The 26,351-nt window shown below is 42.9% G+C and overlaps 1 protein-coding gene across 1 annotated transcript in view; it reads right to left on the bottom strand.

Annotated features, from left to right (window-relative positions):
- The window catches only part of LOC140476804 (fibrocystin-L-like), a 233,128-nt gene that overhangs the window by 81,256 nt on the left and 125,521 nt on the right, over positions 1–26,351 (bottom strand). The window contains exons 46-50 of the mRNA XM_072569598.1: positions 24,590–24,719; positions 19,649–19,890; positions 14,470–14,606; positions 8,332–9,361; positions 2,028–2,219 (exon numbers count right to left, since the gene is read on the bottom strand). Of these exons, the coding sequence (XP_072425699.1) occupies positions 2,028–2,219; positions 8,332–9,361; positions 14,470–14,606; positions 19,649–19,890; positions 24,590–24,719 (1,731 nt within the window). The remainder of the gene's footprint in view (positions 1–2,027; positions 2,220–8,331; positions 9,362–14,469; positions 14,607–19,648; positions 19,891–24,589; positions 24,720–26,351) is intronic.

Raw genomic sequence — 26,351 nt, 5'->3', positions numbered from 1 at the left:
CTAAGGCTTTCTATAGGTATGTTAGGAATAAAAGAATGACTAGGGTAGGAATAGGTCCAATCAAGGATAGTAATGGGAAGTTGCGTGTGGAGTCTGAAGAGATTGGGGAGGCACTGAATGAATACTTTTCATCAGTATTCACTCAGGAACAGGACATTGTTGTCGATATGAATACTGAGGCACGAATAAGTAGAATGGATGGCTTTGAGATATGTAGAGAAGAGGTGTTGGAAATTCTGGCAAGGGTGAAAATAGATAAGTCCCCTGGGCCTGATGGCATTTATCCTAGGATTCTCTGGGAAGCAAGGGAGGAGATTGCAGAGCCATTGGCCTTGATTTTTGTGTCCTCTTTGTCTACAGGAGTAGTGCCAGAGGACTGGAGGCTAGCAAACGTGGTTCCCTTGTTCAAGAAGGGGAGTAGGGATAATCCTAGTAACTATAGGCCAGTGAGTCTCACTTCTGTTGTGGGCAAAGTCTTAGAGAGAATTGTAAGGGATAGGATTTATGCACATCTGGATAAGAATAATGCGATCAAGGATAGTCAGCATGGTTTTGTGAAGGGCAGGTCGTGCCTCACAAACCTTATTGAATTCTTTGAGAAGGTGACTAAGGAGGTAGATGAGGGGAAAGCGGTAGATGTGGTATATATGGATTTTAGTAAGGCATTTGATAAGGTCCCCCATGGTAGGCTACTGCAGAAAATACAGAGATATGGCATTGAGGGTGAGTTGGAGGTTTGGATTAGGAATTGGCTGGCTGGAAGAAGACAAAAGGTAGTAGTTGATGGCAAAGATTCATCTTGGAGTGCCGTCACTAGTGGTGTTCCGCAAGGATGTGTTTTGGGACCATTACTGTTTGTCATTTTTATAAATGACCTGGAGGAAGGGTTAGAAGGTTGGGTGAGCAAGTTTGCGGATGATACGAAAGTCGGAGGAGTTGTAGACAGTGAGGAAGGATGTAGCAGGTTACAGCGGGATATAGAGAAGCTGCAGAGCTGGGCAGAAAGGTGGCAAATGGAGTTCAATGTAGCTAAGTGTGAGGTGATTCACTTTGGTAAGAGTAACAAAAAGATGGGGTACTGGGCTAATGGTCGGATACTTGGTAGTGTGGAAGAGTAGAGGGATCTTGGTGTCCATGTACACAGATCTCTGAAAGTTGCCACCCAGGTAAATAGTGCAGTGAAGAAGGCATATGGCGTACTGGCTTTTATTGGTAGAGGAATTGAGTTCCGGAGTGCTGAGGTCATGCTGCAGTTGTATAAGACTCTGGTGCGGCCGCATCTGGAATATTGTGTGCAGTTTTGGTCACCATACTATAGGAAGGATGTGGAGGCACTGGAACGGGTGCAGAGGAAGTTTACCAGGATGTTGCCTGGTATGGTAGGAAGATCCTATGAGGAAAGGCTGAGGCACTTGGGGTTGTTTTCATTGGAGAAAAGAAGGTTTAGGGGTGACTTGATAGAGGTGTACAAGATGATTAGGGGGTTAGATAGGGTTGACAGTGAGAACCTTTTTCCACGTATGGAGTCAGCTATTACAAGGGGGCATAGCTTTAAATTAAGGGGGGGTAGATATAGGACTGATGTTAGGGGTAGGTTCTTCACTCAGCAAGTCGTAAGTTCATGGAATGCCCTGCCAGTAGCAGTGGTGAACTCTCCCTCTTTATGGGTATTTAAGTGGGCATTGGATAGGTATATGGAGGATAGTGGGTTAGTGTAGGTTAGGTGGGCTTTGATCGGCGCAACATCGAGGGCCAAAGGGCCTGTACTGCGCTGTATTCTTCTATGTTCTATGTTCTATGTTTACGCTTTGAGCATAAACTTTTATGTCCTCCTTCTGACCCTTGCTCTCTCCTCCTTTAAGATGCTCCTGAAAATCTACCTCTGCAACTGAGCTTTTGATCAGCTGCCCTGGTGTCTCCTGCTGTAACCTGCTATCAACTGGAGTAATTCTAATGGTCAGCTGCAACAGGCCAAGGTGACCTAGTGATTTCTACCTGGACAGACTAAGAGTAGAACAAGTACACACCGTGAGAATTTGATAGGATGAGTTCCTTCCCTTTCAATGCAAGTGGTGAAGGCTGAGACAAAGCCAAGCGATGGATGGTAACGGTGGCATCACACACAACACCGGGGTACATATGGCTCCACTCTGCTGATGGGTGACATCGAGCCGGATCCAAAAGTGAGCTGTACGGAAGTACCTTGTTACCAGGGGTACCTGTGAAAGAGAGTTGGATTGTACATCAGTCTGATACAGTCTGAGCTAATTTAGCAGCCTGCATGAAGATCCTCTTTCTATATTTCTCCTTAGAGCAGAAAACAAATAAGGCTGAAGAGCTATGCACAGTATTTGCTAAATCATCAACCAATAAGTATACCCCTCAGGCAGATATAAATTATTCTGCGTCAACTGTTTGGAGGAAGAGCAGGAAGTTAACCCCAGTTTCCTGGCCAACATTTATCCCACAGTAAACAAAAATAAACTGACTACTTTAGTCATTGTCACTAAGTTGTACTTAATTGGCTGGTGTGTTTCCTATGCTACAACAGTGACTACATTCCAAAAGTGTGTTGCTGGTTGTAAAGCTCTCTGGATTATTGTGAAATTGAGAAAGGTGACATAGAAATACAAGAATTTCTTGGTTAGCTTGTTTAGGTTTGCCTAATTCATTCACGAGGTATGGGTGTCGCTGGCCAGATCAGCAACAATTGTCAATTCCTAATTGCCCTGGAGCAGGTGGTAGTGAGTTGCCTTCTTGAAATGTGATGTGGGTCAACCCCAGGATGCTGATAGATAGGGAGTTCCAGGATTTTGATCCTGTAACAGTGAAGGAATGGCGATGTAATTCCAAGTCAGGATAGTGGTGATTTGGAGGGGAACTTGCAAATGTGTTTGCTGTCCTTGTCCTTCACATGGCATTGGTCATATATTTGGAAGGTGCTGTCTGAAGGTTACTGATAAATTTCTGCAGTGCATCTGCAGATGGTTATACACTGTGGTTTCTGAGTGTTATTGGTGGAAGAACTGAGTGTTACTGGGTGTAGTGCCAATCAATCAGGTTGCTTTGTCTTGGATGGTGTCAAACTTGGGTGTTATTGGAGCTACACTGATCCAGGCAAGTGAGGTGTATTCCATCACACTCCAAACTTGTGCCTTGTAGATGGTGGACAGGGTTTGGGGAGTCAGGAGGTGAGTTACTTTTTGCAGGATTCCTAGCTTCTAGTTTGCTTTTGTAGTCACTATATTTATATTCCCAGCCCAGTCAGCTTCTAATCAATTGTAACCACTCAGGACATTGATAATGGGGATTCAGTGATGATAACAACATTGAATGTCAAAAGCAATGATTAGCTTATCTCATTGGAGATGGTCATTGCCTGGCACTTGTGCGGCACAAATGTTACTTGCTAGTTGTCAGTCCAAACCAGATAATTGCAGGTCTTGCTGCATTTTGGGTGTAGATGCCATCCGTATCTGAAGAGTCATGGATGGTACAGAAGATTATACAATCATCAGTAATAATCCCCATTTTTGACCTTATGGAGGGAAGATCCTGATGAAGCACCTGAAGATGTTGGACCTAGGGCACTACCCTGAGGAACTCCTGCAGAGATATCCTAGAACTGAGTTTATTGACCACTAACAATGACATTATTCTGAGTCAGCCAAGAGCTTTCCCCAGATTCCCACTGACTTCAGTTTTGCTAGGGCCCCTTAACATCACACTTGATGACAAATAACGACTTGATGTTAAGGGCAGTCACTTTCATCTCACCTCTGGGATTCAGCTCTTTGGCCTAATTTTGAACCAATGCTATAATGAGGTCAGGAGCTGTGGCCTTGGCAGATCACATACTTATCTTTCGCTTCAGGACCCTTCAACCCCATGACATCAATGTGCATCGCCACACCCTCACCACCTGATGGCTGGAGGAAGAATGCCTCATCTTCTACCTCGGGTCCCTTCAACCCCATGGCATTAATGTGGAATTCATCAATTTCACTATTCCCCTCCCCCAACCTTACCCCAGTTCCAACCTTCCAGCTCAGCACCGTCCCCATGACCTGTCCCACTGTAAACCTTCTTCCCACCTATCCGCTCAACACCCTCCTCTCTGACCTATCACCTTATCCCCATCTCCACCCACCTATTGCACTCTCAGCTACCTTCTCCCCAGCCCCACCCCCTCCCATTTATCTCTCCATCCCCAAGGCTCCCAGCTTAATTCCTGATGAAGGGCTTTTGCCCAAAACATTGATTTTCCTGCTCCTTGGATGCTGCCTGACCTTCTGTGCTTTTCCAGCACCACTCTGAACTTGACTCTAATCTCCAGCATCCGTAGTACCCACTTCTGCCTAAGTCACCCACTCAGTGTCAGTGAGGAGCCTATGGCTGAGCATGTGTTGCTTGAGAGCACTCAAATAAAAGCAAGGGGGAAAATCTGAAATAAAAACAGGAACTATTTGAGAAATGCAGCAGATCTGGCAGCATCTGTGGAGAAAGAAACAGCATTAATGTTGAGTCCAGTATAAAACCTTTTCAGAAAAGCTTCATAGCACTTTACTGAAGATTGAGAATAGACTGAAGGAACAGTTTTAGCCAGGTTGGATCTGTCCTGCTTTTTGTGAACAGGCCAACATTGTTGGATAGATACCCGTGTTGTAGCTGAACTGGAACAGTTTGGCTAAGAGTGCAGCAAGTTCCACAGCAAAAGCTTAGAGGGAACATGCTTCTTAATATCACATGGAATGAACTGACTTATTTGAAGACTGGTGTCTCTAATATTGTGGATCTGCAGAGGAGAATGAAATGGATCATTCACTTGGCATGGCTGGCTGAAGATGGTTGAAAATGCTTCAGCCATTTCTTTTGCACTGATGAGTGTGACTCATCTGTCATTGAGAATGGGGTATATTTGTAGAGATTACTCCTCCAGAGAGTTGTTTAATTGTTTACCATCATTCACAATTGGATACATAGGACTGCAGAGCTATGATCAGATCCATAGGATGTGGAACAGCTTTGATTTGTCTATCATTTGCAGCTTTCCATCACACTCCTGACTTGTGTCTTGTAGATGGTGGACAGGCTTTCAAGAGTCAGGAGGTAAGTTACTTGCTGCAGGATTCCTAGCCTTTGACCTGCTCTTGTTGCCACTGCATTTATGTGGCGAGTTCAGTTGAGTTTGAGATCAATGATAACTCTCAGGATGTTGGTAGTGGAGGATTCAGTGATGGAAACACCATTGAATATCAAGTGGCAGTGATTGGATTGTCTCTTATTAGTCTAGCATATCTGTGACACAAATATTATTTGCCACTTGTCAGCCCAAGCCTGGATTTTGTTTTGATCTTGTTGCATTTGGACACAGATTACTTCAGTGTTCAAGGAGTCACAAATGGTCCTGAATATTGTGTAATTATTGGCAAACCTCCTACTTTGGACCTTAAGGTAGAGGGAAGATCATTGATGAAGCAGTTGAAAATGGTTGGGCCTAACACACTACCCTGATAAGCTCCTGCAGGGATGTCCTGGAGTTGAGATGACTGACCTCCAACAACCACAACAATCTTCCTATGTATCAGGAGTTTGCCTCCTGATACCCATTGATTCCAGTTTTGCTAGGGCTCCTTAATACCACACTCAATTGAATGCAGTCTTGGTGTCAAGGACTGTCACTCTCATCTCACCTCTGGAATTCAGCATATGAATTGTGCATAAGTGAACCAAGGCTGTAACATGGTCAGGAGCTGAGCTGGTGGAATCCAAACTGAGCAAGTTATTGCTGAGCAGGTGCTGCTTGGTAACACTGTTGATGACACCTTCCATCACTTTACTGATGATCAACAGTAGACTTATGGGGTGATAATTGGCCAGTTTGGACTTGTCCTGCTCTTTATGTACAGGACATTCTTGAGTAATTTTCCATATTGTTGGGTACATGATGGTGTTGTAACTGTACTGGAACAGCTTGGCTAAGGGAATGGCAAGTTCTGGAGCACAAGTTTTCAGTGCTATTGCCAGAATATTATTAGGGCCCATAGTCTTTTCAGCATCCAGTTTCTTGATATCACGTGGAGTGAATTGAATTGGCTGAAGGCTGGTATTTGCAATGCTGAGGGCCACTGGAGAAGGCCGAAATGGGTCATCCACTCAGCACTTCTGGCTGAAGATGGCTGCAAAGCTTCAGCCTTCTCTTTTGCACTGTTGTGCTGTGCTCTTCCATCATTGAGGACGGGGATATTTCTGGAGCTTCCTCCTCCAGTAAGTTTTTTAATCATCCACTACCATTCAGGATGATTGGTAGTGAATGGTAGGACTGCAGAGCTTATATCTGATCAGTTGATTGTGGGGTCGTTTAGCTCTGTCTGTCACTTGTTCCTTATGTTGTTTGGCATGCAAGTAATCTTGTTGGACGGCTTCATTAGGTTGACACTTCATTAGGTTGATGCCCTGGCTTGATGGCAATGGTTGAATGGATAGTGCAGCACTCCCTCAGTACTGACCTTCTGATAGTCCTGTACTCCCTTAACAATCTCCTTCTGACAGTGCAGCATTCCCCTCGTACTGACCGTCTGGCAGTGTAGCATTCCCTCAGTGGTAACCTTCTGACAGGATGTCACTCTCTAAGTACTGACCTCTCTGACAGTGCACCACTCACTCAATACTGACCCCTCTGACAGTGCAGCACTCTCTTAGTACTGACCCGTCTGACAATTCAGCACCTGCTCAATACTGACCCCTTTGACAGTGCTGCACTCCTTCAGCAGTGACCCGCTGACAGTGCTGCACTCCCTGAGACTGATCCTTTGAATGTGTGCCACTCTCTTAGCACTGACTCATCTGATAGCAAAGCACTACCTCAGTACTAACCCTGATAGCGTAGCACTCTCTCAGTGCTGGCGCCTAAACAGTGCAGCACTCTCTTAGTGCTGATCCTCTGATAGTTTTGAGGGCTGCACTAACTCCTCTTACAGTGCAGCACTCCCTCAGTACTGACCCTTCTGACAGCACAACATTGCCACAGTGCAGACCATCTAAAAGTGCAGCACTCCCTTAGTACTGATTGCCTGACAGAGCAGTGCTCCCTGAATCCTGACTCTCTGACAGTAGTGACCATCTGATATTTTTGTGCTTCCTCAGTTATGTCCCTCTGACAGTGCAGACCTCACTCACTCCTTGATGTTCCAACAGCTCACTACCAAAACTCACCCTCTGACATTTTGCATATTCGTACAATTGTTTAAATTTAAATTATTTAAAAGCAATGACGTAGTTTGGTTGACAGAGTCAACTGCCCAGGACCTGGGTTTTCGATTCTAACTTCAGGTAAGTACTTATGTGGAGTTTGCACATTCTCCCTGTGTCTGCGTGGGTTTTCACTGGGTGCTCCAATTTTCTTCCACAGTCCATAGTTATGCAGGTAAGGTGGATTGGCCATGCTAAATTTGGGGCTGGGGTTTACAGGGGCCAGGGGATGGGCCGGCATACAATGCTCTTCAGACGGTCAGTGCAAATTCAATAAGCCAAATAGCCTCTATCTGCACTGTTGGGATTCGATGAATAGGAAGTTAAGATAATGAGTAAAGCTGAGGAAATTTCATCAAGAAAACAGAAAACTGGAGGTGGCTGATAGAGGTTTTCAAAGTCATAGACTTATAGAGTCATCCAGTGTGGAAACAGATCCTACGGTGTGACTAGTCCAGCCGAACATAATCCCAAACTAAACTAGCCCCATCAGCCTGCCCCTGGTCCATATCCCTCCAAACCTTTCCTATTCACATACTTGATAGGCTAGCTATAGTAAAGATTTTTCTACTCATGGCTGAGTCTAGATCTAAAGGTCATAAATATGAGACAATGATTAATAAATCCAATAGGAAATTCAGAAGAAACCTTCTTATCTATTGAATGTGAAAATATGTAATTTGTTACACAGGAAGTGGTTGAGTTAAATAGCATAGATACACTACACTTAAACACAAAGGAGAGAGCATTCGATTGATATGCTACTCAGCTGAGATGCACAGGAATGGGAGAAGACTCATGAGCAACATAAACACTACCATGGGGAAAATGGACCAAATGGCCTGTTTCTGTAGTGTAAATCTGTCGTAGTTCCACCAGTGCTGCCTCTTTCCAATGTGACTTTTGGAGTAAAGGGTTTAAATATGGAAATGTGATATGTCACCTACCACTTCCTCAATATTCCCCCAAGAATCAATGGGGCAAAATTGACAAACAGGACCCAGATTGTTTATAATCGGGCCATGGCCCAGCATAAACATTAGCTAGTGTCCTTCCATGTCCCAAATCTCTTCAGCTCACCTGTGAGAGATCCATCCAGATCATGGAGGACAATATCGTGCTCAGAGGAGAAGGCGCCCTTGGTGGTTGTGTTAAAATACTGAACGCCACTGAATCTCACGTTCCAACCACGATGTTGTATGGGTTCAAAGTTTATCAGCTCAGTCAGGGCTATTGCTGTGCAGTTTGGCTGGTCAAAATTTACCAACTTTATTGTGGACACCATCAACCCTTCAGAAAGTGGCAGAGCAATGCCTTTGCTGACGCAATTGATGGCATTAAAATCAAGTTCCTCAGTGTGACCTACAATTGTTGCATTCTTGATCATCGCCCCCATGGCCTCTCCCCATTCATTTACGTAGGATTGCTTGATGCTTTTGATATCTATGCCAGCCTTCTCATTGTTGACCATCACAAAGTTATGGAATTGGAGAGCACCACCTCCCACCCACTCTGCCCCTCTCTGACAGTTCCATGAGATCAGTGAATCAAATCTGGCTGGTTCGGCGATCAGGGAGTTGCACTGACCCCCTTTCTGTGGGTGATAAGCTTCAAAAATCCACAGTCCGTACCAGCCCTGGGAATGCACAGTGTTGTTTAAGAACTGACCGAGGGGTAGGTTGCGTGGGCAGACATCAGGTGTGTAGGAAGGTCCATCAGGGTGCTCCAGGAGACGGTACCAGAAGCCAAAGTGTGTACCCCCTGCAGCAGCGTTATGTCTGATTGTGTTCGAGGGATTGGTCACCCAGAATGCTGCAGGGGTGAGGTCATCATTCAGTAGGCTGGTGCTTTGCCGCACCATGACTGCCAGGTTGTACTGCAGCACATTGCCTTGTTCAATGCCATCCTCAATGAAGAACGCTCCTCCCATGATGTTGTAGGCCACGTTGCCCTCCACCAGGAGGTGGTGTGTACCATGGATAGTCACAGCTCTGTTAAATGTTTGGTGTATCGCACAGCCTCGCACATATGACTTATATCTCAGGTCTCCCATAAGGTGCCAGTGGATTGGGTAGCGTCCCAAACGGAAGGCTTGTCCCGCATGATATATCTGGGAAAAAGAGAAAGGAAAAGGTCATTAGAGAAAAAGGCAAGAAACTTTTGCATTTTCCTAACAGCATTGAAACATTGAGAGTTTGTGAATGGCAGTATTGAAATGAAAAATCTTTATATATTTGCAAACAGTAACTTGTTTCTATAGTCCCTTTAACATGGCAAATTCAGAATTTGTGTCATCTCTGCTCTTGGCCAGAAAAACAAGAGAATTCATAACATGGTCAAACAGACCTGAGTATTAACTTGGTTGTCATAGAGTCATACAGCACAGAAACTCACGCTTCTGTCCAACTTTTCTGTGCCGATCAGACATCCCAACCTGACCCAGTCCCATTTGCCAGCATTTTGCCCATATCCCTTTAAACCATTCCTATTCATATACCCATCCAGATGCTTCTAAAACGTTGTAATTGTACCCACCTCTACCACTCCCTCTGTAAAGATTCTATTCCATTCACCCTCGCTTGCATCTGTTCTGAAGATGCCAACTTTGATAAGGGGGCCTCTGAAATGTCCACCTTCTTCTTCAGCGGAGGATTCCCTAGCACCCTCACCCTGTCTCTTCCCTCTCACAAGAATGTAAGGGTCTTTTTGTATGCACCTGCCATCTCACCAGCATTGCCATCCAGAAGAACATTAGCCACCATTTCTGTTACCTCTGGCTGAATGCCGCACCTTCCCTTGTCAGTCTTCTGCAAGGACTGTGCCCTCCAGAACACCATTGTCCACTCCTCCTCCACTTTCAACACATTCCTTTGGTCTCATAGCACCTTCCCTTGCAATCGCAGAAGGTGTAATATTTGCCGTTTACTTCCTGTCTCCTCACCATCCAAGGCACCAAATATGGAGAAAGTGAGGACTGTAGGTTCTGGAGATCAGAGTCAGGTGCTGGAAAAGGCTGCATCTGAGGAACAGGAGTGCCAAAGTTTCGAGCATAAGATCTTCGTCAGGAATTGGAGGCGTGGGGGTGGGGAGGGGGGGGGGGGGGTGCCAAGGGAGCTGAGAGATAAATGGGAGAGGGTGGGGCTAGAGGGAATGTAGCTGGAATGTGTAGGTAGATGAAGGTAATAGATCAGAGTGGAGGGTGGAGCGGATAGGTGGGAAGGAAGATGGACAGGACAATTCAAGAGGGTGGTGCCGAGTTGGAGGGTGGGATCTGGAATAAGGTGGGGGGAGGGGAGATGAAGAAACTAGTGAAATCGACATTGATTCCATGTGGTTGGAGGGTCCCAAGGTGGAAGATAAGGCGTTCTTCCTCCAGGTGTCAGGTGGCTAGAATTTGACAGTGGAAGAGGCCCAGGACATGCATGTCCTTGGCAGAGTGGGAGGGGGTGTTGAAGTGTTTGGCCATGGGGCGGTGAGGTTGTTTAGAGTCTATGTCCCAGAAATATTCCGCCAGTTGGCGTCCTGTATCCCCAATGTAGAGGAGACCACATCAAGAGCAACAGAAACAGTAGATGACATGTGTGGAAGTGCAAGAAAATCTCTGTCGGATGTGGAAAGATCCTTTGGGGCCTTAGATGGAGGTGAGAGGGGAGGTGGGGGTTCAGGTTTTACACCTTTTGCAATGGCAAGGGAAGGTGCTGGGAGTGGAGGCTGTGTTGGTGGCGGGGTTGCAGGTGGTGTGGACCTAACAAGGGAGTTGCAGAGGATGATGCATTGTATCTGGTTGTTGGTAGGGTGGAAGGTGTGGACAAGGGGCGTTCTGCCCTTTTTGCAATTGGAGGGATGGGGTTCAAGGGCAGAGGTGCGGGATGTGGAGGAGACGCGCTGGAGTTTGAGCACAAGCTCTTCATCAGGAACATACCTGCCAGGCGAAGCAGCACTTTGCCTGCACTTCAGTCAATTGAATCTACAGTATTCGCTGCTCACAATGTGGTCTCCTCTACATCAGGGAAATTGAAGCACAGACTGGGTGAATATCGTCAAACACCTACACACCTATGTTCTGCCCACAAAAAAGACCGAGCTTCCAGTCACTTGCCACTTCAACATACCACCATGTTCTCTGGCCCACATCTCCATTTCAGGCTTACTGGAGTGATCTGGAGAAGCTCAGCACATGTTGGAAGATCAGTATCTCATTTTCTGCTTGGGAACCCTGCTGTCTTCTGGATTTTATATCGAGTTCAACAACCTTAGGGCTTGAGCCCCATTCCCCATGCTTTCCCCCCTCCCACACACCAAGCTTTATTGTCACATTGGTTGCCACCACACAGTAACCACTGTCAGTCACTAATAATCCCCACTAGCAGTGATTCATTCCTCCAGATTGACTTTAACTACCCCATGTTTGTCCAAGTATTTTTCTCTCTCTTTTGGGCTCTATCTCCATCTACCTTTTACTCTCCCCTTTCCTTCCACCCCAGCTTCTGTACAAAAGCTGGCTCCTAGCTACTATCAGTTCTGAAGAAAGATCACTCGACCCAAACTATTAATTCTGATTTCTCACGACTGATGTTGCCAGACCTGCTTAGCTTTTCTAGTAATTTCTGTTTTTGTTTCAGAAATAAGAAGGCTTCATTAATGTCTTGTCAAAGTGTTTTAAATTTAAGTGTATGTCTGTGAGGGTTGTTCTTGACTGTGACATCCATAAGGAACATAACTGAGATAAACAGAGATATTGAAGATTATGTCATTATATTTCCTGGAGCTGATATGTCTACACTTTGAGGACTGGGGGTCATCTGATTGGATACATGATGGCAGGACTGTCAGTGTGAATGAAGAAGTTTGAAGCCTATGCTGACAGCTGTGGTTGTTCCTGGATGGGGCTTTGGTGATGCAGAAAGCTCAGTGATGGGCCTCGTCGCTGCACATTGTTGGTTCTTTGGTGATGGAGACTTTCAAGATATTGCCTGATCGAACAGTAAAGACACATTATGAAGCCACATTCGAAACATAGCTTTCCATCAGTTGAGACTGAAGTTTCGAAGCAGAAGAGGTGGCTTGACAGAAACTGACAGTACTCTGTCAGAACTTGCTAAGATTTTTGATTTGATTTATTATTGCCACGTGTACTTAAGTGCAATGAAAAGTTTTGTTTTGCTTGCAGTACAGTAGATCACAAAATAAAAATTACAGGGTGATTGAACAGAATGAGGAATACAAAGTTATGGCTGCAAAGAAGGTGTATATAAAGCAAGGTTAACATTAGATTTGAAATTACAGAGGTCTATTCAGAAGTCTAATAACAGCAGGGAAGAAGCTGTTCTTGAACTTATCGATACGTGTGTTTAAGCTTATTGTATCGTCTGCCTGATGGAAGAGGTTGGAAGAGATTGTAATGATGTTGGTTTCCTTTCAGCTGAAATGAAATGGAGTCATTGGATGAAAGGTTGCCTTGCGTAATGATCTAGTATGTGTTCATTTTTTGCAGTTTCCTCGACTCCTGGGCAGAGCAGTTCCCACACCATGGAGTGAAGTATCCAGACAGAACGCTTTATCTGCAACAGTTGGTGAAGGTCCTTATGGAAATGCAGAATTTCCTTGATAAGGGTGGATTGGAAAGACTGTTTCCATTCGTCAGAAAACCTAGAACAGGGTGTCACTACTTAAAATTGGGGGTGGGCCATTCAAGACAGAGGAGTGAAGAAATGGTTTCTCCCAGAATCTTTAAAACTCTCTTCCTCACAAAGTCATAGGAGCAGAGTCTGTGAATATTTTTAACATAAAAAGTAATGAAAAGAAATTCTTGATAAAAGTAGGGGTTGAAAAGCCCTAAGTAGTCAGGAATATGGAGTAATTAGATCACTCATAATCTCTGTGAATGCCACAGCAATCTCGATGGTACGAATGGCTTACTGCTGCTCCTAATTTATTTTTTTGCAAAATCTGTTTAAATGTCCCACAGCTCTTCAGTGTGGTCAATGCAATAAAGAAAAGGTGCAGTTTGGCTACCCCCAGAAGTCCTACACTCCAAGGACCCAGCTGGATTAAAGGTATGCTGCACATTCTGAGGCCTCCAGCATTGGAAGTTAGGCTCAGAATTGTGGGAAACAGACCGAAGGATAAAAAGTAACTACGATGGTCAACAAGACCGCTCATGGCTGATATTGGACTGTGATGCACTGAACTCACTTGATACTCAGAAGATAAGACATAAATTCAGTCAGTTGGAGAAATATGATTTGTTAAATTTGTTTCCAAAGTTTATTGCTATATTTTTGTAAGGCAAGGAATCTAATCTACAAATTCCAAGCAGAAAGATCATGTACATGATTTTGATTGTTAATGGAGGGATATCATGAAAGATAGCTGATTGTGAGTGTGAGTATCAGATACTGTATTGTAATTAAACAAAAACTAAAAGAAAGACTCTGTATTACACAGGGGTTTCCTAGCCCTTAGGTGAAATGTCACGACACCACATGTAATGGCTTTAGAACCACTAAGAAGAAAGCCCCATTAAAGAGTCATTAAATCTTTGTTAAAAATATATTTGCGATTGCATGTTGTTCTTTTAGCTTGAAATATGACAACAGTGAACAGATTTTGTTTACAAAGTGGGATTAATAAACAACTGCATTAATGAACAAAACAGCCAGTAATAATCCCAGTTTCTTCTCCGTTCCTGCACACTGATATTTAACAAAGAACTACTGAATTCATTTTCAACTTATTCTGTCCACAAATGAAAAGCAAAATGTATTATGTAGAAAAGCCTGTCACACCTCATTACAGGCAGCTAACTTAGAATCTTGCCAGTCATGAACTGTCTCTGAGATGCCCAAATACTGACAACCTGCAACTTTCACTCTCCAAGGATGAATTCATGAGGTATAGATGAAATTGTTTTCCATTTAATGTACAATATAAAACGTGTTTTGTGAATAAGAAGTGTTGGCAATTTTGTCAATGTGACTAAGGAACATGTTCACCATTTACATGAGAGTAGCAAGTGTTTCAAAGATCTTCATTGATTCTCTTTCTTCCAAATTCCCAAGAATTATTCTCCAAGATCACTTTCGTAACTCTTGTTCCGCCACTTTTCTGTCTGCACTGGCCTCTCTCACTCTCCCTATGTCACTCGCACTTCCTGCATGCGAAAGCAGCCCCACAATTGCAGGTACCTAAGCCAAAGGATGGGGAAGAAATAGTTACCTCAACATATTCAATTCTCCCCACTACAAGATCCTTGCTGGGTTGTGGATTGTGGAACATGATGCAGCCCCCAAACTGGTCACTTCCAATTTCTTCACCAAAACGTCCCTGGAAACAAGTCTGTGTGGCAAATTCACCTAGAGGCAAAGGAAATTGCAGCTGAAAAATTAAGATCTCTAATTGGAAAACTTTTCATACTTACATGCTAAGTGCAGTTAGTGTCATTTGAGCACTGTTTTTCAGACAAAATTAACCCTTGGATAAGGTAACTCTTAAACAGGTCAGTATTTGTTACCCATTCCTAATTGCCCCTGATAAGGTGGTGGACAGTTGCCTTGAATGAATTGAAGGGAAGTACACAATGTTGTTAAGGGAGAGATCTCCAGGTTTTGATCCAGTCATTGTAAAGAAAGTGTGATGTAGTTCCATGTCAGGTAGTTGCATGTGGCAGCAGCACAGTCTGCAATGTCAGTGCTATGAGTTGGCCCAAAGTTGGTCATACGAGTTCTCCCTGTGGCTCTGAGACTTTCAGCAAAGTGCCCTGTCTCCAAGCATCATAGCAACTGGAATGCTTTCACATAAAAGCAAAATGCAGCTGATTCTGTTTTTATTTCAGTTATGCAGAAAGTGCTGGAGAAACTCAGCAGGATCATCATCTATGGAGAAAGAAACAAATTCATGCTTTGAGTCCAGTTTGACTCTTTTTCTGAACTCAGTGCATTGAAAGATGTCCTTTTAAATAAGGAATAATGGACGAACTATGATACACAGCTAGGAAAAATATTAAAAACAGGACCGACTTGGTGGAAATCTCCAGGTTACTTCCAGTGCCATGTGCTAATGAGGGTAAGAACTGCAGTTTATGGGAGATGAATGCATGGCTAAAGATTTGGTACAGGGAGCAGGAATTTGATATTTAGATCATTGGCATATTTTCTGGAAAAGGTGACCTATTCAAGAGGGCTCCAAGTGAATGAGTGGGGCGGGGGGCAATATCTTGGCAGCCAGGTTTGCTAGGGCAGCAAGGGAGGGTTTAAACTAGATTGGCAGGGGGTTGAGATCCTCACAGCAGGGAGGCAGCATCAACTGTCTCAGGAATTCTATAACTCGGTACACCAGCTCTTTGCTGTTTCATCTATCAGACAGCAAGCAGATTATAAAATCATGGATAGGGTAAATAGCCAAAATCTTTCTGTCTGGGGTGGGGCAGTCCAAACCTAGAAGACATAGGTTTAAGGTGAGAAAGAAGAGATTTAAAAGGGTCCTAAGGGGCAATGTTTTCATGCAGAGGGTGGTATGTGTATGGAATAAGCTGCCAGAGGAAGTGATGGAGGCTGATACAGTTACAACATTTAAAAAGCGTCTGAATGGGTACCTGAATAGGAAGAGTTTAAAGGGATGTTGGCCAAATGTTGGCAAATGGGACTAAATTAATTTCGGATATCTGGTTGCCATGGATGAGATGGACCAAAGGCTCTGTCTCCATCCAGTACATCTCTGTGATTCTAAATGCGAGACTTGAAGGAGATACAGTGATCAGAAATAGTAGCTGAAGAGACAGGTCAGACTGGAACATGACCGAGAGCAAGGAATGCCTTTTGGATTAAATTGCATTTCTTTCAATGCAAGGGATCAGACAGGTAAGGCCGATGAATTCAGGGTGTGGATAGATATGTGGAACTGGAATATTATTGCCATTACAGAAACATGGCTAAGTGAGGTTACAGATGCTTTAGGCAGGACAGAGGTGGTGGAAGGAGAGGAGGGGGAGTTGAAGTTTTGAATAAGGTGAGTATCACAGTAGTAGTAGTCAGAGCTGAAATAACTGAAGAATCTTCCAGTTAGGGTTTGTGGATGGAATTGAGAAATAAGAAGAGGATGCTTACCTAATGGGGTTGTACTATAGGCCTCCAAATAGTCAACGAATATTAGAGAAATAAATATGCAGAGAGATTGGGGAGACTTGCAGGCGTAATAGGATTGTCGTAGGAGGGGATTTTAATTTTCCTAACATAAACTGGGACTTAGGGTGGAATTTGTTAAGTGCGTTCAGGAAAGTTTCCTCAAACAGTATAAAGAGTGTCCTACTCAGAAAGGGACAAATGTGACCTACTTTTGGGAAATAGGGCAGGGCAGGTGCCAGAGGTGACAGTGGTGGAGCACTTTGGTACAATGACCATAGTTCCAGTCATTTTACAATAGTTATGGAGAGTGAGAAAACTAGTGCACAGGTTCAAGTTCTAAATTGGGACAAGGCAAAGTTTGAGTGAATTAGACAGGAGCTTGCAGGGGTTGATTGGAGTACTTTGTTCACAGGCAAAGGGACCCCTGGCAAGTGGGAGGCCTTTCAAAGTGAGATAGCTAGAGTTCAAGGTCTATATGTTTCTGTGAGGGTGAAGGGCAAGGTGGGCAGGAATAGGGAACCCTGGATGACAAGAGAGATTGAGGCTTTGATCAGAAAAAAGGAGGAGGCATGGCTCAGGATACAGGCCGCTGGGATCAAGGGAATCTCTGGAGGTACACGGAGAATACAAGAGTTTACTGAAGAAAGACATCAAGAGAGTGAAAAGAGGGCACAGGATTGCCTTGGCTGAGAAGATTAGGGTGAATCCAAAGAGGTACTTTAAGTATATTAAAGGAAAAAGAATTAATAGAGAGAGAGTATAGGCCACTCAAGGACCACAGTGGACATGTATGTGTAGAGCTACAGGAAATGGATGAGGTTCTTAATGAATGTTTTTCCACTGTGTTTACCATGGAGAAAGACATGAAGACTTGGGAACTTGGGGAGGTTAATGCTGATATCTTGGGGACAGTCCATGTCACAGCATGGACGTGTTGTATTGTTAGAATGTATGAAGGTGGATAAATCTCCTGGTCCTGACCAGATATATCCAAGAACACTGCAAGAGGCTAGAGAAGTAATTGCGGGGGCCCTGGCTGATATTTTTGTATCATTGTTAGCCATGGGTCAAGACTGGAGGGTAGTGAATGTTGTGCCATTATTCAAGAAGGGCTGCAAAGAAAAACCTGGGAACTATCGACCAGTAAGCTTAACATCTGTAGTGGATAAGTTACTTGAAAAGATTCTGAGGGATAAAATATACATGTATTTGGAAAGACAGGGTTTGATTAGGAGTAGTCAGCATGGCTTTGTGAGTGGGAGATCATGCCTCACAAATTTGTTAGAGTTCTTTGATGAAGGGACCATCAAGGTTGACGAGGGTAGGGTGATAGATATTGTCTACATGGATTTCAGTAAGGCCTTTGAAAAGGTTCCACATGATAGGCTGCCCTGGAAGATTAGATTGCATAATAGTCAGAATGAGCTAGCAAATCGGACACAAAATTGGCTTGATGGGAGTAAGCAGAGGGTAATAGTGGAAGGATGCTTGTTGGACTGGAGGCTTGTGACTAGTGGAGTGTCTCAGGGGTCTGTGCTGGGATCATTACTATTTGTTATCCATACAATGATTTGGTTGAGAACGTACAAGGCATGATTAGTAAGTTTGCTGATGACACTAAAATAGATGGTATCATGGACAGTGTGGAATTTTATCAGAAATTGCTGCTGGACCTTGATCAACTGGGGAAGAGGGCCGAAAAATGGCAAACGGAGATTAATATAGGTTAGTGTGAGCACTTGCATTTTGGAAATTCAAATCAAGGGAGGGGTTTCATGATGAATGGTAGGGCCTTAAGAAGTGTTGTGGAACAAAAAGATCTTGGAGTTCAGGTTCACGGTTCTCTGAAAGTGGAGTCACAGGTAGACAGGGCTATGAAGGTGACATTTGGCACACTGGCCTTCATCAGTCAGGGCACTGAGTATAGAAATTGGGAAGTTATGTTATAGTTATACGGGACATTAGTGAGGCCAAACTTGGAATATTGTGTTCAGTTTTGGTCATCTTCTTATAGGAAGAATGTCATTAAACTGAAAAAAGTACAGAAGAAAGTTACAAGGATTTTGCCTGGACTCAACGGTCTGAGTATAGGGAGAAGCTAAGCCATTTTTCTTTGAAGTGCAGGAGACTGAGGGGGGACCTTACAGAAGTGTATAAGATCATGAGAGGCATGGTTGAGAGTCTTTTTCCCAGAGTTGGGGAATCAAAGATGAGAGGGCATCAGTTTAAGGTGAGAGGGGAAAGCATAAAAGGGAACCTGAGGGGCAGCGTTTTTCACACAGAAAGTGGGAAGCATATGGAATGAGTTGCCAGGGGAATTGGTTGAGGTGGGTATATTAACAACATTTAAAAGTCATTTGGACAAATACATGAATAGGAAAGTATTTGATGGATATGGGCCAAGTGCAGGGAAATGGGTTCGCGAGGATAGACATTTTGGTTGGGATGGACTGATTCCATGCTGTAGGGATCTATGACTCTAACTACATACTGGTTTCTGAGGAATATTGCTAAGGACAGAAGCTGCGATTTATTTCCATTTCCCACCAAAAGCCTTAGTTTCCACAGAGATCAGCATTGAAACGTTTTTAGCAAGGTGTCCAAATCTTACCAGCTCCATATGGGAACAAAACAGAAATTGTTGGACAAACTCAGCAGGTACAGCAGCACCTGAGGAGGGAAAGCAGGGTCAACATTTCAAGTTCAGTGACCCGTCTTCTGGAAGGGAGTCACAGGACCCAAACGTTCACTTTGTTTTCTCTCTCCACAGATGCTACCTGACCCACTGAATTTCACCAGCAATTTCTGTTTGGTTGCAGATTTACAGCATCCGCAGTCCTTTGTTTTATTTTATCATATGGACGTGGTTTGTTTGCAACAGGCAGCTACAAGTGGAAAGGGTGCGATAAAGAATAACCTGAAGGTGGCTCTATAGATTCCAATCAGCCGATATTGATGGGTCACTGGAGCAGATGCTGAAAGTGGTGGACAGGGATACAGTCACACTCCCATCAGATATACACCACAGTAGGATGGGGACTGGGGAGATAGGATGAATAGATAGTGGCTGTGGACAGGATGACAACAGGGTGAAAGACCTGATATGAGGTGGTGAAACAGAAGATGCAGACATTTCCAATGGCCAAGCCACTCCTCTTCACCACATTTGGCTTAAGAAGTTTTGTATGACCCAATTTATAGTCCCTCCTGTCAATGTACATTAAAACAGCTTTATGAATTTGGATAACCAATGGCTAATGAACGGTTAACCTTACCTGTGTTAAACCCCTCAGGACATGCTTCGATTCGATCATTCCACTCAACTTGATTTGAGCCGCGAACAACAATATTACGGGTCAGTAAACCCACTTCTGCTCTGGCCTCAAACACCACGCCGTCAGGCAGGGGGATTGATACCCCCAGGTGCTGATACATGAGTGGCTCAGTTAGGCACAGGATCCGCCCATCATCCGAGACAGCCTCTATAATCCTGACCTCATTTTCTCTCTGGCTGTGGCTGCAAAGTTAAAGAAATATTTTAAAGACTGAAGAAACGCCCAAAGAGTTAAAGACCAGGAACAGAATGATACACCCATATTGTAAGGGAATGAAATATATTATATTTTCACAGGCCAGTATAAAGGATGATGATATAAATGATGATATAAATAATGTAATGTAAGGAAGAGTTTAGATAGATTAAACTTGGCAATAATGTTTTCAATTACTCTGGACAGATTTAAGGTGACTGGAAAATAACATGGAGGTAACATGAGGAAACCTTCTCTATACACGAGGTATTCTGAGGTGAAATGTGCTGCCTGAAAACCTCAATAGTAACTTTCAGAAGGTCATTGAATAAAAACACATGAAAGGAAAATTACTGGGATATGGAGTCAGAGAGGGTTAACTGGATTGCCCTTAGAAAAATCTGATATTGGTTCAAAGGCTTTATGGCCACCTTCTAGGATTATATGATAACTTAACCTTGTGTAACAAATTTGAATTCAACACAACTGCTGTGTTTTCAGATTGTATTGAAAGTCTGCAAAATTTCATTTTTATACTGCCTTTCACAACTTCAGGTCCCACAGGAAGTAAATGTACCAGGTTTCAAGGTTTACAGGATGAATAGGAAAAATGGCAGAGCGGCAGAAAAATGGCAGATCAGCATTACTGATTAGAAACAAAATTACTCCAGTGGTGAGGGAGGATATAACGAGCAGAAAGCATTCCGTGGACATTGTATGGGTAGCACTGACCGACAGCAAAGGATCTAAAACTGTAAAGAATTTTGTATTCAGACTCTCAGGCAGCAGCACTGAAGTGATAGATTGTATAAATGTAGAAATTAGGGGAGCAAAGCCAGAATAGTATTAATGGAAGAACTTTAACATCGGTGCTTGCTTGCCTTTTCCAATCTATCAGAAAGGTAGTGAATTTTGAGAGTGTGGATGTAGATTTGCTCGCTGAGCTGGAAAGTTTGTTTTCAGAAGTAATCATTCCAACATCCATAAATGAAGCTGCATTAGAACATTATTTCAATGAGCCACCACACACTGCAGCACAGAGGAACTATGCAGAGCAGAGGAAAATCACCTATTCAGTGTATTCAAAAAGAATGGATACCCAATGAACACAGTCTGCCGATTTCTGAACAACAAACTCAAACAAGCAGACAAAACATGTCCAGAAACCCTACCCACTCTCCCCTACATCAAAGACATCTTGGAAATGACTGCCAAACTACTCAGACCCCTTGGCATCATGGTAGCCCATAAACCCACCAACACACTAAACAGCAGCTGATGAACTTGAAAGACCCTATACAAACAACAAGCAAAATTAATGTCATCTACAAAATACCTTGCAAGAATTGTATCAAACACTACATTGGACAAACAGGCAGAAAACTAGCCACCAGGATACATGAACATCAATTAGCCAGAAAATGACATGACTGACTCTCACTAGTATCTTTGCATACAGATGAGGAAGAACACCACTTTGACTGGGACAACACATCCATCTTAGGACAAGCCAAACAGAGACATGCACGAGAATTCCTAGAAGCATGGCATTCCAACGTCTATCAACACATACATTAACTTGGATCCTATTTACCACCCCCTGAGAAAAAGAAAAGGAAATGACATCATAGGAAATCATCATCACCAACCCAAGGAAACTCAAACATATAAATAGGTGGAGGGCTACACCACCAGTGCTTCATTCGGAAGCTCACTGAAGATATTACCTGGTATGGTGATGAAACATCTGAAAAATGAACCTTCCAGCTCAGTGAGCAATCTACCTCAACCTGAGCTACGAATCTTCTCAAAACTCACTATTTCGAGAGTGTGTCCAGAATAATTTCCTACAGCAATATGCCCTTGTTGCAACAAGAGGACAAGCGATATTGGATTTAGTAATAAATAGAGATAATGCGTAAGTACTCAATTTGGCAGATGAGACCAGTGGCGTTCCATAAGGATGTGTGTTGCGCCTCAATTTTTCACATTATTTATTCACAACTTGGATAATGGCATAGAAAATGATGTGTCCAAATTTTCTGATAAGATGTTGGGTGGCATTATAGGCAGTGTAGAAGATAGCATTAAATTATAAAGGGATATTGCTTGAATAATTGCACAGGCAAAATTGAGAGTTCAATGCATGCAGGTGAGAGGTTATCCATTTTGGACCGAAAAAGAATAGATCAGGGTACTTTCTAGATGGTACGAAGTCAAAAACAAAGAGACTTGGGGGTTCAGGTGCATAAATCTTTAAAATGTAATTTGACAGGTAAACAATTAAGATGGCTGATGGAATGTTGGTCTTTATATCCAGAGTATAAGGATGCAGAAGTTATGCTGCAATTTTACAAAACACTAGTTGATTTCATTTTGAGTACTTTGATTAGATCTGGGCACCATGCTTTAGGAAGGCTACATTGGTCTTGGAAGGAGTACATCATAGGTTTACAAGGATGCTATCTGAACTTCAGGGCTTAAGTTACAGGGAGAGCTTATTCAAATAAGGTATTTTTCCTCTAGAATTTAGAAGATTAATGTCTGATCTGATCCAAATCATCAAGATATTAACAGGCAAAAACAGGATAAAGGTAAACTATTTACACTAGTTGGGTGTTCTAGAAATAGGGCTATTAGTCTGAGAATTTGGGTCAGATATTTCAGGAGAGATGTGAGGAAGCACTTCTCCACACAAAGGGAAGTAGGTATTTGGAACTCTCTTCCACCAATGGTGGTATATGTTGATCAGTTGGTAATTTTAAGTCTGAGAATGGTAATTTGCTTGTTATGCAAAAGTATTGAGGATTCTGGGCCAAAGGCAGGAATATGGAGTGAGAGGTTATGCTACAGTTATACAAAACACACCTGGATCCCATTTTGAATATGGTGAACAGATTCTTCCACATCTAAAGAAGGATATATTGACCTCAGAGGGAATACAATGTCACAATATATGCTGATCAGTTGGTAATTTTAAATTGGAGAAAGATTTTTTTTGTTAAGCAAAGATATTGAGGGATTTAGGCCAAAGGCAGGTATATGGGGTTATACCACAGATCAGCCAGGACCTCACTGAATGGCAGAACAGGCTCAAGTGGCTGAATGGCCTAATCCTATTCTGGTTTTCTTATGCCAAAATGCTTTTCAATGAAGTATCTTGGAAGTGTACTCAGTGTTGCAATATAGGAAATATGGTAGAGGTAAAAACAATGACTGCAGATGCTGGAAACCAGATTCTGGATTAGTGGTGCTGGAAGAGCGCAGCTTATCTCTCCACGCTTCAGGCTCACTGCCTTTATTCCTGATGAAGGGCTTTTGCCCGAAATGTCAATTTCGAAGCTACTTGGATGCTGCCTGAACTGCTGTGCTCTTCCAGCACCACTAATCCAAAAATAGGAAATATGGTAGCCAATTTTACCTCAGGAAGCTCGCACAAACCTGAATGAAATAAATAACTGGATTATTTCATGACCCACTCAGGAAACTGCGTTTTCAAACCTGTCTACTCCCAGGTTGTCACAAAAGTTAAACATTTTACCAATTTACTCAAATTTCACAATTTTCCCATCTGATGAACTCAAGTTAGCTGAAAATACTGACGAATTTTCTGTATTTAACAATAAACTATTAGTTATTGTGAAGAAATCAATTCCAACGACAGCAAATAAAACCATAAATGGTCGACGTATAAGTATATATAGGGAAATACAGTTCAATAGCACCAGTCCATAGGATTTGATAAGGTGTTCCCTGTGATTTTTTCACAAGACTTTCTGTTCTCCAACCTCCTTGTTTCCAGATTCTTTCAGTTCTTTGTTGAAGATACAGGGTGGTTGGCATACTAATGGTACAGTCTTTCAGTCACTGGTTAGAGGCAACATTCTATACATGGTCTGAGAGATTAGCTAGCTATCTTGCAGGTTTTGGTTATTTTTCTGCAGACAAACAGAGAGAGAGAAACCAAGCGAGAGAGCAATCTGCATTGTTTCACACACTTTCCATTCATCTCCCTTAGAAGCAGTCAGACTTTTTTGTCATGCTGATGTCTCCTGGCCTCCATAACTTCTACTGATTGTAAGAGAAAATCAGCAATCGATTTCTGGGTATAGCTTGCTTTGCACACTCCAGTAGGACTGTGGCATTTTATAGATCATCCCCAAGCCACTGTCCCAACCCCCAACAAGTGCTTGAACAAAGCAAAAGTGCAAACACAATTCACAATGAGTTCAAATGCCTTATTTTTACAAGTACAGTCACTCCTTGCATAGTCTTTGGTTTAAAACAGTTCTTTTCCCATTTTAGTTCCCAAAACAATGAAAGAAAAATAAAAAGACATGGCCTTTAGAATTATTTGTATGAAATGCTAGCTTAGAGATACATGTTTGCCCAAATTCCAGGGAGAGCTCCCTTATATTTCTTTACAGTAGGACCATAGCATCTTTTATATCCACTTGAAAAGGCAGAGGGGACCTTGAGTTAAGAGCGCATGAGAAAATCAGCACTTCCGATGATACAGCGCACCCTGTATACATCTCTAAAATGCCAACTTAGATTTTATGTCTAAGTCTCTCGATTGGGGACTTGATGTACAAACTTCAGATTCAGAAACAAGACTACTACCCTCTGAACTATGAAAGACAAAATTGAACTCATGCTACCTAAACACAAGTGTTCCAGAAATACCTGTCACCGGTTGATGCAATGACGATCTTATCCCCTGGTTTCCACGTCACAGCTTTTTGTAAAATGAGATTGGAGGACCCTGCTTTGGCAGTCTGAGCTAAATGAGTCCAAACTACAGGAACAGGAAGGCCTAAGCAGGAGAGAATAACAGCGCCTTGTCAAAATAGAAATAAAATTTGCTGCATATGCAACAAAGCCCCATTCCTTTTAATTCTTCAATTGTAAGCTTACAACATGGATAAAAAAATTGGCTTGCATTTCTGTAGCACCTTTACAAGCTCAGGATGTTCCAAATGCCTTATAGCCAATTAAGTACTTCCAGCTACTTTTGTAATGCAAGGAATGTGGCAACCAATTTACACACAGTAGGATTCCATAAAAGCAATGTGATTTTGATCGGATCATTTTTTTTAGCAGACGTAATCAGATTAACATAAGAAAAAACACAATTGACCATGCTGTATTTGCTTAAGACGAAAGACATAGGAGCAGAAATTAGGCTATTCAGCCCATCAACTCTGCTCTGCCATTCAATCATGGCTTATAAGTTTCTCACATTTTCCCCATTACCATTGATCACTTTGACAATCAAGAATCTATCTATTTCTGTCTTAAATATACTCAATGACCTGGCCTCCACAGCGTTCTGTGACAGTGACTTCCATGGATTCACCACTCTCTGGCTGAAGATGTTTCTCCTTGTCTCCATTCTAACAGGTCTTGTCTTTACTCTAAGGCTGTGCCCTCAGGTCCTAGACTCTCCTACCAATGGGTTATAGACTGGGTCTTCAGCTAATTAATGGGGTAATGTGGGGGTAGGGACGGAATTAGTTCATGATGAATGAGTTGATAGCACAAATACAAGTAAATGAATATGACTTTATACCTGTCACAGAGATGGGATTGCATGGTGACTGAGACCACAAACCCAGATTCAAATTTATTCAACATGCTGCAAAAACTGGCAAAAATGAAAATGAAGGTGGGGTAGCTTTGTCAATAAAAAGGCAGTATCAGTGTGGTAAAACAAAATAAAACAAAGAACTGTTGGTGCTGGAAATCGAAACAAAACAGATCTTGCTGGACAATCAAATGGAATTTTAACTTTTTGGAAAGGGGATTGGGGTTTAAAAACAGGGAAGTCTGGTTAAAACTGTACAGGATATTGGTGAGGCTGCACTTTGGCATTGTGGCAGTTCAAAAGTGATTCAATGAGCTGATGCCTTGGATGAAGAACAGTTAAAAGAATGAGGGGTGATCTTATTGAAAAGGCTCTGAGGGAGCTTGACAAGTTAGATGTTGAGAAGATGTTTCCATTAGTGGGGGGGGGAGTGGAAATCTCAAACTAGGGGGCATAATTACAGAACAAAGTAAATTGAAGTCACCATAGACCTTCAGGACCATAGGGCTTCTTGCATTAGAGACGGACATTTGGTAGTGGTTTAATCTGAGGGTCACCAAACCTCAGGAAGGGAAGAGCTTGAGAAGGGGATTAGTTCATGGTAACCTCAGCCAATGAAGGAATAACAGCACACTTATTTAAAACTGGATGTGAAGGAACTTCTTCTCCCAGAGGATAGTGAATGCCTAGAATTCTGTACCCCAGGGAGCTGTGGAGGCCAGACCACTGGAAGTATTTCAAGAGGAGCTGGATAGATTTTTGAAATACTGTAATCGGGGAGCTGAGAGCAATGAGGAGCTGGCATGAGAGAGAAGTTGAAGCCTGGGGAAGATTACCCATGACTTTATTGAATGGTGGGGC

This window comes from Chiloscyllium punctatum, chromosome 5 (genome assembly GCF_047496795.1).
Source record: "Chiloscyllium punctatum isolate Juve2018m chromosome 5, sChiPun1.3, whole genome shotgun sequence".
NCBI classification, from domain to species: domain Eukaryota; kingdom Metazoa; phylum Chordata; class Chondrichthyes; order Orectolobiformes; family Hemiscylliidae; genus Chiloscyllium; species Chiloscyllium punctatum.
Note: the sequence above shows the minus strand (reverse complement) of the source record. Positions and strands in the feature narration are given on the sequence as shown.